Here is a 19,457-nt window from a genome sequence, read left to right as displayed (position 1 = left end):
CATCTACTTGAAATAGTTATACCTCGTTACCATAGTCACCGCTACGGGTCCAGACGAATGGCTAGGGGAGTTCTTACTTTAGACAAACTATACTAGTCATTTTTCATCTCTGTGACAATTAGTGAGAAGAAAACAAGGAGGTCCTAATTTTTCCACAATGTAAAACCTGTAACTGTGGTTTTTTACAGTTTATTCCACACAGTAAAACCTATACTAATTTAGTGTTGAAAAACTCTAAGAACTCTGTGTTATTTCAAGTTAATACCGAATTGATCATTCGCATACACTTTAAGGGTGCTTAACACCAGCAATTGGTAAAGTTTACACCATGATCAGATGCCATTCGCAAATTATTTTAACCAATTTTTGCGTAGCTCAGATCATCGATATTTTTTTATTACCATCAAGCAGAGAAATAGAAACTTTGATTTTGCCTAGCATGATGTTGGTCATTTAACTGAAACAAGTAATTAAACTGTCAGGCATGTTTTGAGTTCTAACTATAAATAAAAATCTAATACTGGTGTCGCAGTTATCCACAGTTGTCAATACATTTCTATCAGTCGCAAAATCACATTGCTCCACATTAATTTCCATATTGTTTCGTTTGTTATCAACATAGAATTAAGTTATAGTTTGAATAAGATTTTGTTATTTTGAAGTATTGTTTTACAGAAAAATATATTTCTATCCCAAATTTAGGAATACAATATTTATTTTTCTTACTTCACTCTGTTATTATTACGTTTATGATTTTGCTTGTTTTCTAAATATAGAGTTTAAAACTAAAGGAGTTGTTTCTTTATTATAAAAGAATTTTATAATATTACCTTATTACTTAGTAAACTTATTTGAATCGGTGCCTAAACCTATTTACCATTTTGCAATTATTATTTTTTGGAGTAATTAACATTATGTTTATAAATAACTGTAAAAAAGAGTCTTTGAATGATTTAGAACGTAACGATAAACTTCATACACAAGTTTTATTTAATATATCAGCCTGTTTGGAACGCGAAAATATTAAATTTCTGAAAGAACATACTAAGTTATAACAATATATCTTTAATTTTGCATGCTATTTTTTTAAAAAAATGATGACTAAGAAATATTATTTATGTTCACTAATAGATCTGAATATAATTATTAGGACAATAGAACCATAAAGGAAACAGAATCATACCAGATAAATATTCCATATTATTTACCAATCAAATTTGACTCAAAATGAAATTTTAAAAATTGATTGCTGGATGTGAGAACTGGGGACACATGTGTAAGCAAAAAAAATATTCTTTACAATGCAAATATTCTAAAGAAATAATTTAAACTTTCCTAGATAAAGCAGTTTCATGCTAAGAAACAACAATTATTGAGGTTGGAGAGTGACAGCGAACAGGGGACGTAGCCCCTTAGTAATAAAGATATTTATGACAATTGCTAAATTAAATATTTGCATAATATTTAATTTCGATCCACTTCGATTTTAATAAGTCTTGTTAAGAGCCGTGGCGGCTCAGGGAGTAGAGCGCTCGCCTTCTACTGAGGCAAACCGTGTTCGAATCCCAGCGATGGCTGGTCGATCTGAATTCCGCATCCGGTTCGCAACGACCACAGTGCTGACGCGAAATATACTCAATGGTAGACGGATCATGGGTTAGAATCCCTTGCTGTCTGGCTAATCGTGGGAGGTACTCGTGGTCTTCCTCTCCATGTAACGCAGATGTGGGTTAGTTCCATCATAAAGTCCTCCACGAAGGAAGATTTCTCCCAATACTTGATCCAAGAGTTCCCTTGTCTTCTGGATTGGGTTCAAAATTACAAGGCTACGGACTTGAACATTAGTAGTCGTAAACCCAATATTGGGTCGGCGGTTCAATGACGGTTATAAAATAAAATAAGCCTTGTTAAAATCATATTAATATTTTCTCTGTGATATGTGTATATTTGATTAATAAACCTATTTTATTTAAAAAATATTTCAAATATGCATCCTAAATTGTTGATTTTGCTTAATGTTGTATAGTAAAAATAACTTTAGTGACTCTTATGTTTACCTTATATTACAGTAATTATAAAATTTAATGTTACTGAATAAATATCATGGTGGGGGTAACTTTACAATAAATAGAGTTAAAAGAACAGTGTGCAACAGAAAACAATTTAATAAAAAATGTAATAAACTAGTTGTTTTACAAAAATAATTTTCTTTAATAACTTAAAATTAATTCAAGAATTTCAAAATATTTATTTAAAAAGTCTTAAGTTATATACGTTTTGAAATTCATAATTGACGAAGTCGTTATGCTTCAGATATTATTAAAAAGTATTTAATTCACTGAGATTATTTACAAAAATGATCCCTATGGAGCACCCCACTGACAAATATTGGTCGAACTTTGAAGACCCAGAACGGTTTCCTCCAAAGAGTCGTTGAAATAAAAGACCAACTAAATATTACTTGGAAAACAGAAGACCTAATAAGGTCTTCTGTTTAAGGTTTCTTCTGTCTAAGGTTTCTAAGGGCACTGCGATCTAATAAGATCGCAGTGCCCTATTGAAAAAGAGAGATACTCACTGAGTTTAAACTTGTGTCAAGATGTTTCCAAGAGAGACACAAATGATCAAGTCTTAAAATCTATCGCCCTGGAGACTTTGCACTTACTGTACCCAGAGAACGAATGGCTACATATATTCACAGACGGTTCAAGATTGGCTGAAGGCACTAATGCAGGAGCCGGAGTTTCCTGCAACCTTTTTTCATTTTACACCCCGATTGGTTCGTCTAGAACAGCCTTCAATGCAGAAGTATCGGCAATAAGCGTAGCTCTGTCACAACTACAGAATCACCTTGAGAAATTTAATAACGTAGTCATCCTCTCTGACTCCAAAGCCGCACTCCAAGCTATTGCTTCCTCCAAAGCCCCCGCATCTGCCGACATTCTACATTGTCGTCAAGCCCTTCACAGGCTTGACCAACACAACAAAAATGTCGCCATGCAATGGGTACCAGCGCATTGTGGACTTCAAGGTAACGAAACTGCAGATTTCTTGGCCAAAAAAGCCGCCAAGATTCTACAAATATCTCTTAAGCCAGTTCCTTTCCACACCGCGAAAAGGCTAATAAAAATCTCTCTGCGAACAACATTTGAAGCAAAACTCCAAGAAGCAAATAAAAATAAGGACTGGTTGGAAGGAATTAAAGATATTCCGTCATGGCCAAGAGAAAAATCTGTGGCCCTTTTTCGCCTCGCCACTGGCCATGACTGTTTATCAAAACACCTGTATAAAATTAAAATCTTTTCAAGCCCCCTTTGTCCATTATGTAACCAACAAGAAGAAATGGACGCTAACCATCTAAGACATTGCCCTGCACTTCCTCCTGGGCCCTTGTGGGAACGATATTGGCGGGCGAGATGCATTATTACAGACCTATAGACTCTTTATTTTTGTAGCTCTTGTTTCCGTTTTTTGTTCTTTCTTTATATTGTTCTTGGCTACAAATTTGTCTTTCATGTCTGCCATTGGAAATTAAAAAAAAAAAAATTTACAAAAATGAACATAAATTATTAGAGAATAAAGTTTTCAGAAAATTTAATTTTTGGCAAGTTCTCTGAAAATATAAGTGCATTACTACATGCAAGACAAGAAATATCCATTAGTGTTTATTTAAAAGAGAAAATTATTTTTAATAAAAATCAAACGTATGCAAATTATCTTTAGCAGCTGCTAATAACGTTAAGAAATATATATATTTTAATATTATAAGCCATTGTATTTGAGATATTATTTGGTGAATTATTAATTTTACATCGCATCTATTCAGAAGTATAAACAACTCTTAATTATTTAAGGAATTTAGGAGACGGTTCTTAAAGTAACGTTTAATTCTAAGAGATCCTGAATTTTCAAAAGCCTGATATTTAATTAATGTAAGATAAGAAAAAATAAAAAATAATTGTCTTAGAGTATTCCCTAAAGATTTTTGTTAAATAATTAGTAGTTATATCATGGAAAAAATTAGTTTTCTTAATTAAGTGCTATAAAATACTGAATTAAAACCTTCGTAGTTTTTGAATATCTAATTTGGGCTTTGTAGCTTAATACCACATACTAATAAAATGGTTATAAAATTTTCCATTGAAATTCTTCCTTGATATTAGACTTTTATTAATGAATAAATAGAATTGCACTGGAAACTTAATTAATATATAAAGAAATAATTATATTAACGAGAATTATTTTTATTTAATTGCGACTGAATAAATAGAATTTCACTGTTATCTTAATATATAACGCAATAATATAGTAACGAGAATTTTTTATAGCTTAAATAAAACTGAAAAAACAAATGTAAGTATTTATTAAATAATGCATATTTCCTTTCGCATTAATAACTGCAAATTGAAATTATGTTTCATCTTCTATGAGCTAAAATTGAAATGTTGGCAAATGAAATTAGCGATAACCCTTGTGTTTAATTTATGCACTTTAAAATTTTACTTTTTGAAAATAATCTATAGAAATAAGCAACCTAGTATTAAAAAATTCACTATTTTTTTCATTTTCATTAAAGAATTAAAAATAAATAAATAAAAACTGAATAAATAGCAAAATGATAACTAAATAATAATTATAAAAAATTTAGTTTCGATTCATATTGCCCCTGTGTATATTCAAATTCATGTTTTTATCATTTCTGTTGGTATGCAGTAAAGCCAGAAAAAAAAACGCCAAGTTCATGTTTTTCGGCTTCAGCTCGACCAAAAATAAACTTTTTTGACTGATATTGTAAGGCAATATAGGTATCTGTTTAGTATTTGAATACGATAAATCAAACAGCGAAAATTTCATTTAAATTAACAAATTAATTATTTTATTTAATATAAGGAAAAATTAAAAACAAGACAACATTTGGTAAAATGATTTTAAAAAAATTAGCCAAAATTTATTAAAATATAATTATTTCGCTTTGGGTGCCAAGCCACCTTATCATCAATAACAGCTATGAATCTATGACACAAAGTTAAGAATAGTTGAATGAGAGAAAGATCTTCTTCAACTAATTTACAAGTTAAGTGAACATTTCATCAATATTTCTAGCATTTCATTCAAAAAGAAACAAGACGATGCCCTGATTCAACTCATACTCTCTCGATTGCTTCAAGGTCTAATACTATTGAGTAATACGCTCATATGGATGCACAGTGCCTCAAAGGATGGAACATATCGATCTCAGGGGGTATTTCCGAACAGATGTTTCATTGCTGGAATCTGATAATTGTCACTCCTACCTGATCACGTCCCATTTCTTCGGATACTTCAATACTCTTTTTTTTCGATAAATCGAGGTGAAATCAACCTCGACCACGTGTGTTAATTATGGTTTGTATCAAAATGTAGAATAAAACAAAGAAAAATTATAGACATATGAAAAGAAGAATAAAAGGGGGGGGGGAAATAATAAGTAAAAAAATAACAAGCAGTTTAAAAAAAATAATACAAAAATTTAAAAAAAATGATGAAATTTTATTTAAAAACCGGAATAATCTTTTCTTCAGCCCACACGATTATATCCGCAAAACAGAGTGCTTTCTGATATTGTATCAATAATCAATTGATATCATCGTGTGGGCTGAAGAAAAGATTATATATTTTTTTCCGATTTTTTCCGGTTCTTTTAAATAAAATTTCATTCTTTTCTTTTCTTTTTTTTAACTGTTGTTTGTTACTTTTTTACTTATTTTTCCCCCCTTTTTTTCTTCTTTTCATTTGTCTATAATTTTTCTTTGTTTTATTCTACATTTTGAACGTATCTAATGTGTTCTGTTTACTTGCAGCTTAAGCGCAATAAATGAAACTTATTGTTTTTCTTAACTTTCTTCATGTTTTCTTGTATTTATTATATATATATATATATACATATATATATATATATATATATATATATATATATATATATATATATATATATATATATATATATATATATATATATATATATATATATATATATATATGTAATAACAGGGCTACAACCCTGTTATCAGTGTTGTATTTAGCATGAAATAATTGCAGTCTTAAGCCATCATACGTTCTAAACAGGTTTATTTAAAGGTAGGCTGGTATTGATAACAGTTCACGTCCACACTCCCTACGGGAGGGGAATGGACAAGACTTCTGACAATTCCGGAACAGCTTATTTGGATCAAATCATGATGAAAAAGACCCGCAAAACTATGCGTTCTTACGTTTTATACCAACACAGATTTGAGGTAAAAAGGCACACTTCGTACATTCCTTGTAACCTTACGCATTAAGGAAAATCATTTACTGCTTCCTTATTTGGAAGTGAAAAAGGGAACGATTCTAAAAATAACTCTTCCTTTGAAATATAAATCTAATTATATTTCAATGGTATGTTTTCAGCCTTGAATTCCCATAATAGAATCTCTCTACGCTTATTCTTTAACAAAGACATTTTATGAAAACGAAAGAGATTTAATTCTTTTATTAATACAAAAGTATTTAATTTTTGTATTACATCCCCCCCCCCAAAAAAAATTTCGGTAAGCCAAAATAAAAAAATTTAGAATACTTTAAATTTAAAATTTTTAGGTTGGTACGACTGTTCCTTTTTCCTTACTACAAACAACATTTTTTCAATTATGTGAAGAAGAAAAAAAACAATTTTTTACAATGACAAAAATATGAAAAACACGATTATGCAAATTATCTGTTCAGACAACTAAACAGAAAAAAAAATAAACATGTTTATAAACTATTCTACTAAAATTTTCAAAAACATTTTTCACACAAAAATATACAACTTTTTATGGAAACGAACTGGACAACAAGTGTCATTTATTCAGAATTTAATTTCAACATTTGTGGTTTGTGATATTTCCTATGCTTTGATACATGTACTTTTTCAAAATTTTGTTTACTTAAATTTCTTTTTGTTTATTTTGTTTTTGTAATCAGTTTCTTGATCATTCTTTCCTTTTCCTATTTTTCCTTTTATTTTTTGTTTTTGTTACCCTTTACATATTATTTCGTTGATATTCACCTGATAATGAACGCATCCATTACCTAGATCTATCTTCGAATCATTTGAACTTTTTGGACATTCTTTCTTTCTATTTTTTGATGTTTACTTTACTGAAACATCCTTAACATTCATTTTTTCGATGCTTATTTTTTTGAAACATCATTCTTTTCTTTTTTCGATGTTTACTTTTTTTGAAACATCTTTTTCACCATTTTTAACCTTAACATTTTGAGAATTCTGCTGTTTAATGTGCAAAGATAAGTTGTCACTTTTAGAATTAGCAGAGATGATCAGTCTCTTACCAAATAGAATAACAACTGGCCCGACACAATCAATAAACAAACAAAAATCCCTGCAAGTCTACAACCCTACTAAAGCATATAGTAAATCAGTATCAAGTATAAAACTTTGCTGAGTTAAAAATTTGGCCTATCGTAATAAGGGAGTCTCACAAATTTTGTTAAGTGTTAACTGTCCGTTTGTTTGGGTAATATATATGTTTTCACATTTTTTAAATAGGAATATTTAGTTTTGACAAAGTCCGAAAAGGTAAAAGAATTACAAATTTCTTTAAGTTTATTTGAAAATTCTTCATTGTTAGGTTTAAAAGAAAGTTCTGAAAAATTTAATTTTTTACGTGGTTAAATCTAGAAAAATCATTTGGAAGCAAAAGTTTAAAAACTTAATTTAGTTTGCCGTCACTAGTTTAATTGACGTTTGAACCATATTTTTTTTCCAAAAAAAACATTTTAAATGCACTATAAAACAGAATTATATCATAATTTTAAAAAAAACTATATAAACACTAGAAATGCAATCTAATCATTAATAATATACTATTGAATTATTCAATCTAAAAAGTTTAGAGCAAGGCTCAAATCTAACTTCAATAAAATATGAACAACCTACTCTCCAACGTCGACCTTCATCAATTTCGTTGAAGAGGAAAAAAAAACATTTTAGATGCACGATAAATACAATGCTATATCATAATATTATATAAAAAAATATATATATAAACACAAGAAATACAATCCACCTCTTAATAATACTCTATTCCATTATTCAAAATAAAATATTTAGATTACTACTCATATCTAATATTACTAAAATATTTAATCATAACATTGAGAAAGATAAAAAAAATGAGAAGAAAAAAATATATATCTACAGTAAATCCTTTCCATTTGTCCCACTTTTCTTTTGACCTTCATCTATTTTCGTTGACGAGAGACACAAAATATATCACTTTTTTTTTCTTTTTTTCTTTCGCGCACTTAAATCGTAGCAATTCATGAATATTCATGATTAAGATTCGCGCACATTCTTTTTTTTTCACAACTTGAGCAGTAAGAATTGTAGGATCACTCGGTGTCGAATCACTACCATGGATGATGTTTCTTCCAACTTAGAGGCACTATGGAGTTGTAGGGTCATCGGATGGGATACTTTCACTGGTTGCAGGGGACCATCTCCAGCCATCGTCATTCCTTCCATCTACATCAGCATTTCAGGCGCGACGAGGTACAAGTAGTACGGGTGGAAAATCGCCCTTCCTTCATCGTTTTTTTCACTGCCGATTTTTTTTCTCCTCCGGGGGTGATGGAAAATTTCCACGAAGCAGTCAGCCTCCAGCGATCCTGCCGGCTTGTAATAACAGGGCTACAACCCTGTTATCAGTGTTGTATTTAGCATGAAATAATTGCAGTCTTAAGCCATCATACGTTCTAAACAGGTTTATTTAAAGGTAGGCTGGTATTGATAACAGTTCACGTCCACACTCCCTACGGGAGGGGAATGGACAAGACTTCTGACAATTCCGGAACAGCTTATTTGGATCAAATCATGATGAAAAGGACCCGCAAAACTATGCGTTCTTACGTTTTATACCAACACAGATTTGAGATAAAAAGGCACACTTCGTACATTCCTTGTAACCTTACGCATCAAGGAAAATCATTTCTGCTTCCTTATATGGAAGTGAAAAAGGGAACGATTCTAAAAATAACTCTTCCTTTGAAATATAAATCTATTTATATTTCAATGGTATGTTTTCAGCCTTGAATTCCCAAAATAGAATCTCTCTACGTTGTACCGTTACCGTATAGTTATTCCCCTAAATTTAAACATCGCGTTGTGTAATTCCTTCCTAACCTAATTTAATTATTAATGATCCCCCGATTCATCAGCATGGGATACCTTACCTGTTTATCTGCAAAGTAAAAAATAACACCCTCATCATACAACAAGAAAATAAATACTATCTAAGGTATTAGATTAAATAACTGGGTTTATTAAATTAATTCAAAAAAGGATTGAGTCCTTAAGGGATTTGATTAAAAAACATTTTTAAAAAATACGAAAAATAACACATTCATTACGAATACGTATGAAAAAAGTTGTCCTATTGGACTAGCATCAAACAGGAAAAATGCATCTCAGTGATTACCACGGGCTAACATCTTGCCCCTTATAGAAGTTACCATACCATACAGCTCCATACTAACATTACTTCTTGGAGATTATACATTTATCATATCAAATCATTAACTTTTAGCCATTAGGTTTGGTAGATGAAATACTACCACTATAATGCCAGGCCACGTGTGGCTACTACACGTGTGTTTTTTCTCACCACACCACTAACTCATGGTGCACACATTCTGGATATTTTCTTCACGCACATAACAAGCAAATATGCCTTACAATAAGGCAACGGATTTCACACCTCTAAAAAAGAGTTTATCAACTCATTGGGATAATCAACATTCTACCAGGAGCTTTACAACCATCTCCTCAGCTCGTGAACATCAACCGAATATCTTAAAAACATCAATTTTTTTCATCTAACCCAGTGTGTTGCCACCATACAGTATTACAAAAAGTACAAATTAAATTTACGACCAAAAGTGAAATATATAAAATTAAAGGTTTATTTTCACTGTCATAAGTATAAATTTTAAGACTCATGCTGCCACCTATTGGCACAAAGAGAAATTAAAAAAAAGAAACTGTAAATGAACTTTATCAGTACAAATACCCCCGTCCCCAAAAGAAATTTGTTTTTAACAAAAAGAAATTTACAAAGAAGAGCAATAAAAATTACATATATAAAACTTACAAATTACGTAATAATTAAATTCACCTAAAAAAAAAAGCCAAGCTAAAACTTATTTCACTTCACAAGAAGCACCACACGCAATATTAATTTCAACCTCCTCTGAATGTAATCAAAATTAAGCTCAGCTGTAAATAAGGTAATCACCTTAACTTGGCGCCGAGATAAGTAGAAAACCAAATTCACAAAAAAATTCAAATTTAATGTCTTCAATTCTTAAATAAATCAAACCCTCATTCATTAACTTAAATAACATTTGGAAAAAAAAATCTATCTTTAAATATTAACCTGAGTTACAAAAATTTTAATTCTCAAAAATCTACCCCCCAAATTAAATTACATTATACCATAAGTGTCAAGGTAATGGTACCAGCCAGGACAAAATTTAGCACAAAAACATGCATAATAAATACGAAAAATAACACATTCATTACGAATACATATGAAAAAAGTTGTCCTATTGGACTAGCATCAAACAGGAAAAATGCATTTCAGTGATTACCACGGGCTAACATCTTGCCCCTTATTGAAGTTACCATACCATACAGCTCCATACTAACATTACTTCTTGGAGATTATACATTTATCATATCAAATCATTAACTTTTAGCCATTAGGTTTGGTAGATGAAATACTACCACTATAATGCCAGGCCACGTGTGGCTACTACACGTGTGTTTTTTCTCACCACACCACTAACTCATGGTGCACACATTCTGGATATTTTCTCCACGCACATAACAAGCAAATATGCCTTACAATAAGGCAACGGATTTCACAACTCTAAAAAAAAGTTTATCAACTCATTGGGATAATCAACATTCTACCAGGAGCTTTACAACCACCTCCTCAGCTCGTGAACATCAACCGAACGTCTTAAAAACATCAATTTTTTTCATCTAACCCAGTGTGTTGCCACCATACAATATTACAAAAAGTACAAATTAAATTTACGACCAAAAGTGAAATATATAAAATTAAAGGTTTATTTTCACTGTCATAAGTATAAATTTTAAGACTCATGCTGCCACCTATTGGCACAAAGATAAATTAAAAAAAAGAAACTGTAAATGAACTTTATCAGTACAACGTTTATTCTTTAACAAAGACATTTTATGAAAACGAAAGAGATTTAATTCTTTTATTAATACAAAAGTATTTAATTTTTGTATTATATATATATATATATATATATATATATATATATATATATATATATATATATATATATATATATATATATATATATATATATATATATATATATATATATATAGCTTAATTATTTGAGTAGCCAATGGAACCGTATTTGAATGCTGCTAGTGCATCAATCACGGCTATCTAATGTTCTCTTTCTATTTAAGCTATCTTCATTTATTGGTCATTACAGTTACTAAGATTATTTTTAATTCAGCTTATTATATGTTTGTTAAAGATTCATACCTTAAAAACAATAAAGATTTAGTTCAAATAGCATTGCTCTGTTCCCTTTTGATAACCTCTTTTTCCGGGGTAAGACCGGGTACCGGTTTTGACCCCATATCCTTAATGTGAGTCTATGCTGGACCCATGAAAACTTCAGTGCGATGGAGGTAGATAACTACCGAAGGCTGAACCAAGGTCTTACGAGCAGCAGGGCAAAATTTATTGCGCGTCTCATCCTCAAAGCAAAAGGCAGTATTTTCATATTTTCTAGAATGTCTGAATACCATTGATTGTAGTTTTTATATCGATGTCAAGAAATTCTCTGCCATTTTCATTTGGAAAAAAAAAACAATTATAAACACTATATTTTTGTAAAGAATTTTGGTCGAGCCACCAGTCGACCCACACCCCGGGACAATTGTCCCCTCCTCTCCTTTGAATACGACCTTGACTACATCCCATGTAAATTACATGGGATGTAGTCTTTAATTGTCATATAAAATAGAAATGATTGTTACTTTTTTTACTGAAATTCTAGCAATTCCAAATTTTCCATAGACTTAATATATGTACCTGGTTTTACTCAACTAGTGGGATCCGGTTGATTTGACTTTTTTTAGAAAATATCATTTATTAGAAATGGTACATCAAGATTTTTTTGAGACAGATACATTTCGCAGCCAAATATTGAATATTTTTGTTATATCAAACAGTTTCTAGATCGAACAGTTTATTCCAACAGACCTTCGAACCTTAGGGGTCCGGCAGTACCCCACAATCCCCAACATAAAATAGAATAGAAAAACTTTTACCCTACACAATTTTCAAAGTTTTGTATCCTAAGCGGGATCCAAGTCATTTAAATAGTTAGTAGATCCATTCAGCAAATTAAATTAGTAAATTTAAAATATAATATCTTTTTATACATTTCTTAAAAAACTAATTCAGATAAGTAGGTAACCAAATTGAGCAATTCGTATTTTAAACAAAATTGTTTAAAAAAAAATGGAAAATACATCATTATTAATAATAAACAAAAAAGACAAAAAATAGGACATACTGAATTCATTTAATGTAAAAAAACATGCAAATTTAAAACTTAATGCTATTCAATGCTCGCGAAATCATTTTCGTAAGATCTACCATTTATGCAAGGAAAACGAGGCTTTATTGTTTTGATCAAATATATCGATGAAAAAAAATCAAACATGAATAAAAAAATAAAGGATAAACTGATTTACATTGCAAATGCAATTCATACAAAAAAAATTCTCAAGAACATGATTAACTCTGAACAGTACAATTTTATTTACTAAATGTCTCAATCGAATAGTTGGGGAGAAATTTTTTGCAATTTAATTAGTTTTAATCCCGTAATCATGAGTCACTTTATATCTTTCTTCGTACACAAGAGAGTATAAAATAAAATAAAATGTTAGCTAAACCCTCGCACCCTCACAATTTCTTCATTTTTTGTTTAACGTTTTTTCTTCACTTTTTATTCTACTAATTAAATAAAATTAAGAAACGAATTACTCAATGTTTTTTTTACTTGTGCAAACACAAAAAACTTGTGATTATTTTGGCATGTTTTTTTTTTTTTTTTTTACACTTTGGAAGAATGCTGCATTTATTTTATCTTTTTTTATAAGATAAATCTTTAGAGCTTGAGTAGTTTGTTGGACTTTATATAAAACAAAAATAATTTCTTTAGCTGCTAGTCATATCTATACATTGTTTTGTTTTTTGCATTTACTTATTTTCATAATGTTTTCATATGCCAATAAAATTTTATTACTAGGTAGAAGTCACTTATTTAGACAAATATTCACTTAGCCATATTAAACTACTATTTAGATATTAAATTATCGAGTCACTTAAGGCATATTAAAGTTGATTTTAAGAAAATAAGGTAGTACACGGGTTTACGCTTTTTAGAATAGAATTTTCATTTTATTTTTTCTTACATAAAACACATCCTTAAAATACAAATGATTGATAGATTTTTGACAAATTACATTTTTATTTATTTATTTTTAAATATAGTTTGTTTTATTTATATTGATTTTTATTCAAATGGAATTACGATGTTATGGTAATTTCAGTTATTTAGATATTTCAATTTAACAAATCACCAAAAATATCGTTGAAAATGAAATTAAAATAATATCTTCAGAGGAAATTAAGTTTGTTGAGAAAAACACATAAAGACGGAGTGGGGGGGGGTTATGTCCATGAAAGCTGATTCTGATAAAAAAAAAAAGTATATAAAGGTTTGAGTATATTCAAGAGTTAACAAATGATTGTATTTATAAAATAGAAATAAACATGAACATCACAAGCATATATTAACATCCCCTAAAAATTTAAAAACAAAACTTACAGTTTTTGATGTTGAAAAAGATAAATTTTGAAATCAGATTGGACAAGAAACGTTACCTCGAAATTTCCAATACAATTAATTGTTCCAATTAATTCTTCCAATCCAATTCCAAATCCAATTAATTCTTCCTCAATGAAATTCCCGTTTTCTTCTTCGAAATACTTTTCTTTGTTCGTCTTGTCTACACGTGGATAGGAACCTGTTTTCTCTAGTATTGTCCATCTTCAAAGTGTAATAACTCTTGGGGGTGAACGATTTTCCACGTTATTAATTTGTAAAAGCTTAGTAATCCTCAAAATGGAGCAGCTAGTGTTCCAATAGTCATTTTTGCGAAAATCATAATCAACCGTTCTTCCCCGTTGGTCTTCATATATTTTGATCAGAGTTTGTTTGCTTTTTTCCTTATTATGTACAAAATCACTCACTTTTATTGGTGTCAAATTGTTTTATTTAATTTCTGTGATAACTAAAGAAATCATCGATTTTTTTTTATATTAAATAATAAGTTATACTCATGCAAAAATATAACGAAAATAACTAAAAGCTGCACAAAATAGCTTTTTGGCATACTATTTTTAGTTAATGAGTTTTCGCTTAAAATAAATATAACATATACTTGTTGTTGACGCGTTCGAAATTCGTAAAATCACTATTATAAAATACTTGTGAGTATTAAGCTTTATTTTTTAATTTTTTCAATTAGTTAAATAAATCCATTTTTAAAAAATTCTTTATTTTTTTCAAAATAATCATGTTCTTTTAAATTAAAATTGAAATTTTTTTTAAATTTTCCTTGATTTTGATATGTTTTAAATTTTTTAAAAATTACCCATGAAAATACAACTGTTTGAATTTATATTTCATATGAATTTATATATTGAATTATAATCCTTCATAAAGCCCTTATGGGAGAATTCCATGTTTTTTTTTCAATTTGAAGTACTAGCCTTCAAGTATAATGAATGAACTGTTTTTCTATCAAACTGTGCTTCACCCTATTTTTCGGTAAAAAATAAAACGCAGGCCTTAAATTAAGAAAGGAAATTGCTTGAATAAGCATGAAAATAAAAGATAACTTCTTTCTTTAATAAGAATTAAATTCACAAAATTTAAATTAGGCATTTATTAAACTTTTAAGAATATGCCCAGTACAATGGACAACATATTTTATAGTTTCATCACTTAAGAAATAATGTTTTAAGAAATAATGTTTTAAGAAATTTTTTACTGCTTGCATATCTTTACAATGATATTGCCTAAGTATAATTATAATTATATTTATCTGTGCTAGTCAGAGTTTTCAATTAAACTTAACGACACGAAAGTTATGAAATTCAATATACACTAGCTTTTCAAGAAATTCATTGCAGATCTTATAACTAAAATCTGAAGATATATTTCATAAAAATTTCCTACACCATGCAAAAGATGCAGAAAAAGGTTTTATTTATATTTTTTGTTGTGTTGCAAATAGTTATGATTAAAAAATGCTAATTATGTCTGGTTATTTGAATTTATTTTCACAGAGAAAGAATATTTTGTAACCTTTACTAGTTAACTTTCTTCTAAGCTACATATTTCATGGTAATCGTAGCATTTTCTGCTATTATTTAAAGCTAGAGTCGCGAGAGGTTGCATTAAACATTTATCAATTAGATTTACAATTCCAGGCAGTTGTATGCAGTAGAACCGCCATTCATCTAAGCAATATGCCCAAAATAAAGAAGAAGAAAAGAAAACGGGGAAATTTTAAAAAAATCTGTCTTAGTGCGTGAAAAACCATTTATTAGATCAGAAGTTATCAATCATGTGTTTGTTTGTTTTTTATTTTGTGCACTATGCATGCAATTTTAAAAAAATCAGTCTTAGTGCGTGAAAAACCATTTATTAGATCAGAAGTTATCAAATATGTGTTTGTTTGTTTCTTATTTTGTGCACTATGCATGCAAGTTATATCACTAAGTTTATTGACACAAATTATGTGTAAGTATTTTATATAAGTATATTCTTCTTATTTTTTTATTGCACAGAATAGTTATAAACATGTTATGCGTATTTAGACAAAAAAAACTGTTTTCTTATTCTTATTTCTTAACCCTTTGACGCAGATGGGACACCGGTGTTCCATTTATATATTTTTTTCAGATGCTCTAATTACAAGCAAAAATATATTTTAGTATTTTTTTATTCTAAAAAAAGGTCTTATAGTTGCTAAAAAATAAATGTTAGATTATCGGAGTTATATTTGTATTAAAATTTAAAAAATTTCGCTTATATTCAAAAATTTAATAATAATTGGTTCTATAAAGTAAAGACATTTCCATGATAAATAACTGTTCATATTAAATCTAAATAACTGCAAATAAGAGCAGATTTGATATATTAATGCTTGTAAATGAGCCGTATGTGGAAGATGTTGTCTTTAACGCAGAAAAAAAACCGCTGTTGCATAACGTATTTCATAACCATAAATTATTAAAATGTTAAATATAATATTTTTCACCTATATGCAACTAAATCAGTACAAAATAATGAAAAAATCATGAAAAATGTGTTTAATAAAATTTTTGCGTCAAAGGGAACACAAATTTATAATATTGTCTAAATGCCAAATGTTCCATAAATAAATTTCATTCAGCCTCCATTTCGGAAAAATATCCAACTCTTCCTAGGTAATTAAGGAAATATTTTTGTTTTCAATGATTTAGTTCTATTTCATGGATTATAAAATACGTAGAAACAAACCTTTTAGACATAAACTATTTAATTGTCTTCCTTATAAATAACGATGTTCTCAGAGTTTAATGTACTGAGCAAAATAATATTACTTTTAGCAATATTTAACTGCTTACCACATTTCATGCTATTTTAGGAATCGTTAACTATTTCTAACTTATTGTAACTGACACATCACTCATTACTAAGCATCAATAAAATATTTCTATGTAGCCATTCATATTATAAATTGACTACTGTACTAAAAAAAATGATCTACTCTAATGGAACAATTGGGAGAATATTTCTTAAATCTCAACCTCAGGAGACATTTATTCACTTAATATTTTTAATATAGAGGGAGTATAATATATTTTTAATATATTTTTAATACTGATGCCTTTAAGAAATATTTTAATAATCTTTTCAAAAAATGATGCCATAAAATTTACTTCGAGTTTAACCGTATACTTTTTTATTTTTTGCTAAAATGCTTGGAATAAAATAATTTTAAGATATTCAAAAAAATTATTTTTCATAGTTCTTCATAAAAAGTAAGAAAAAAAACTTTTACGTATAACTTATTAGAATCAAGTTGACATAGTCTCGGTTAATTTTCCGGGGCATTATGTCCATTTTATATGAAATTTATCTCAAAATGAGTTGCAAGACTTTCCTATCAAATTTTTAAAATAAACATAAGAATATTTGGTGGTTTAAATGATGTTATTATTGTCATACAAAAACCAGATCTTTCCTTCGTTAACTTTGCTATTTTAGTTAATAACTTTTTTCTTTATTTCATTTACTGTTGCTTTTAAAATATTTAATTTTATAAAAACACATTTGTAAACAAGTAAAAGCAACATAAACACATGGTTTCAGATAACTTTAGAAATACTAATTCAGTGATCACTAACACTAATTCAGTAGAATTATCTAGCTCTTGCGATGAAAAAAACTAATTTAAACTAGGAACATAAATATTAAGCTTTCTATACGTAACTGTTAATCGAAAAGCATTAATTTATTTAATATATTATTGAACCTTTGATATCTTTACACCGATCATACTGATTGCATCGATAATACTCAAATACTGATTACAAATATATTCATATTCGAGGAATTAATTTTTTAAATGGTTTCAGATTTTTATTTCTAAACATACTTAAATTAAATTCTAAATCAATGAATAAATAACAAATCATTATTTCGATACTAGTCACTTTTTTTTATTCTTAACCCTGATAAGTTAGATTTTGAAGTGAAGAAAATCTTTAAAAATAAAATTGTCTTGTGTTGCATGATTTTAAAATTTAAAGCGAAAAAAATAATAACATTAAAAATCACGATATATTTTATTCTATTTAAACAACCTGCTTTTGCACCCCAACTATTATTTACTGGATAAAAATTCGACTTTATCTAAATTATTATCTCAAGCAGACAGCTTAAACAAGTTTAGCTTGACTTAATCTTTGCTTTTAATTTCTTTTTCGTTATTCGAAGACCCAGATGGAGATTTTTTCGAGCCATTAATCCAGGAATTAGTCTCGTTGACCCCCTGCCATGAAACTGCGGGAGTAAAACAGGCATCGGGAGATTTCCCGATTCTTTTTTCCATGGATCGGAACAGAAGTGTTATTGGGTTTTGTTGCTTCTCAATGACTGAAGAAGAAAGTTGTTTCTTTTTGTTGCTCCTTAAGCTTGAAATCATTCTAGCTGAACTTTTCCAGATGATAAAGCTGAGAAAAAAGATTTGTTACGAGGCTGTTTTCTAATCAGCTTTTCCCAGTGAGGTCATGAAATTATTGATCCGAAATTAAATTCGAAGATTTAACAAAATCGCAAAATTATTTCGCTACATTTCTAAAAGTAAAATATATAAGTTGACGTTTATTAACGATAATCTTTATTCCATATTATTTTTTTACTATTAAATAATGGTATTAATCTTGTTGTTGTATGTTTTTTATAACCGTCGTTAAACAGCCGATCCGAATTAGAGTTTACGTCTACCAATGTTCACCTCCGTAGTCCTGTACTTTTGAACCTAATCCAGAAGACAAGGAAACTCTTAGATCACGTATTGGGCGAAATTGGCCTTCATGGAGGACTTTTTGATTGAACAAACCTGCATTTGCACTAATTGGAGAGGAATACCATGAAAACCTCATACGGTTAGCCTTACGGTAAGGGGACTCCCCCATGTTCTCTGTTTGACTAAGGATATTTTACATCAGCACTGTGGTCGGTGCAAGCCGGATGCTTAATTCGTATCGACCAGCTATTGGCTGAGATTAGAACCCGGTTCACCTCATTGGAAGGTGAGCGCTCTATCCTCTGAGCCATCATGGCTCATGTTGTTGTATTTGCCGTATGCCATTTGTCAATACTGACAAGCCTATTTTAAGAAAAAGCCGTGCGCTTCTTCTTGTTTTCCAGTAGCGCCATCTATGGACGAGAGTTCAAATTCTGCCACTCACATACGTCACAGACTGCTTTACTGGGAGGACACGTTCACGCACCATCCATCCGCAGATCGTATTCTTGACCTGAACCAGAGCACAATCAGTGCTCCCAGATGCACGGATTTGTAATTGGAACTTAGAGAACTTTGTGACCCCGACATATTTTACGTGCACCAGTCACCATTTTGTACACGGTGAGTCTTCGGCCACCGGATATCGAACTCACTTCCTCTTGTACATGGGCCCAATGCCCTACAAACCAGGCTATACCGGTCTCCATGGTATTAATAA

The 19,457-nt window shown here is 29.6% G+C and overlaps 1 protein-coding gene across 1 annotated transcript in view; it reads left to right on the top strand.

Annotated features, from left to right (window-relative positions):
* Positions 1 to 3,438, top strand: part of LOC107450349 (uncharacterized) — a 55,540-nt gene extending 52,102 nt beyond the window's left edge. The window contains exon 2 of the mRNA XM_087156790.1: positions 2,525 to 3,438. Within this exon, the coding sequence (XP_087012916.1) occupies positions 2,525 to 3,438 (914 nt within the window). The remainder of the gene's footprint in view (positions 1 to 2,524) is intronic.
* The last annotated feature ends 16,019 nt before the right edge of the window (positions 3,439 to 19,457 follow it).

This window comes from Parasteatoda tepidariorum, chromosome 1 (genome assembly GCF_982258835.1).
Source record: "Parasteatoda tepidariorum strain Cologne lab strain chromosome 1, Ptep-v5.0, whole genome shotgun sequence".
NCBI classification, from domain to species: Eukaryota; Metazoa; Arthropoda; class Arachnida; order Araneae; family Theridiidae; genus Parasteatoda; species Parasteatoda tepidariorum.
The sequence above is the reverse complement of the archived record's forward strand: the minus strand, read 5'-3'. Positions and strand labels throughout refer to the sequence as shown.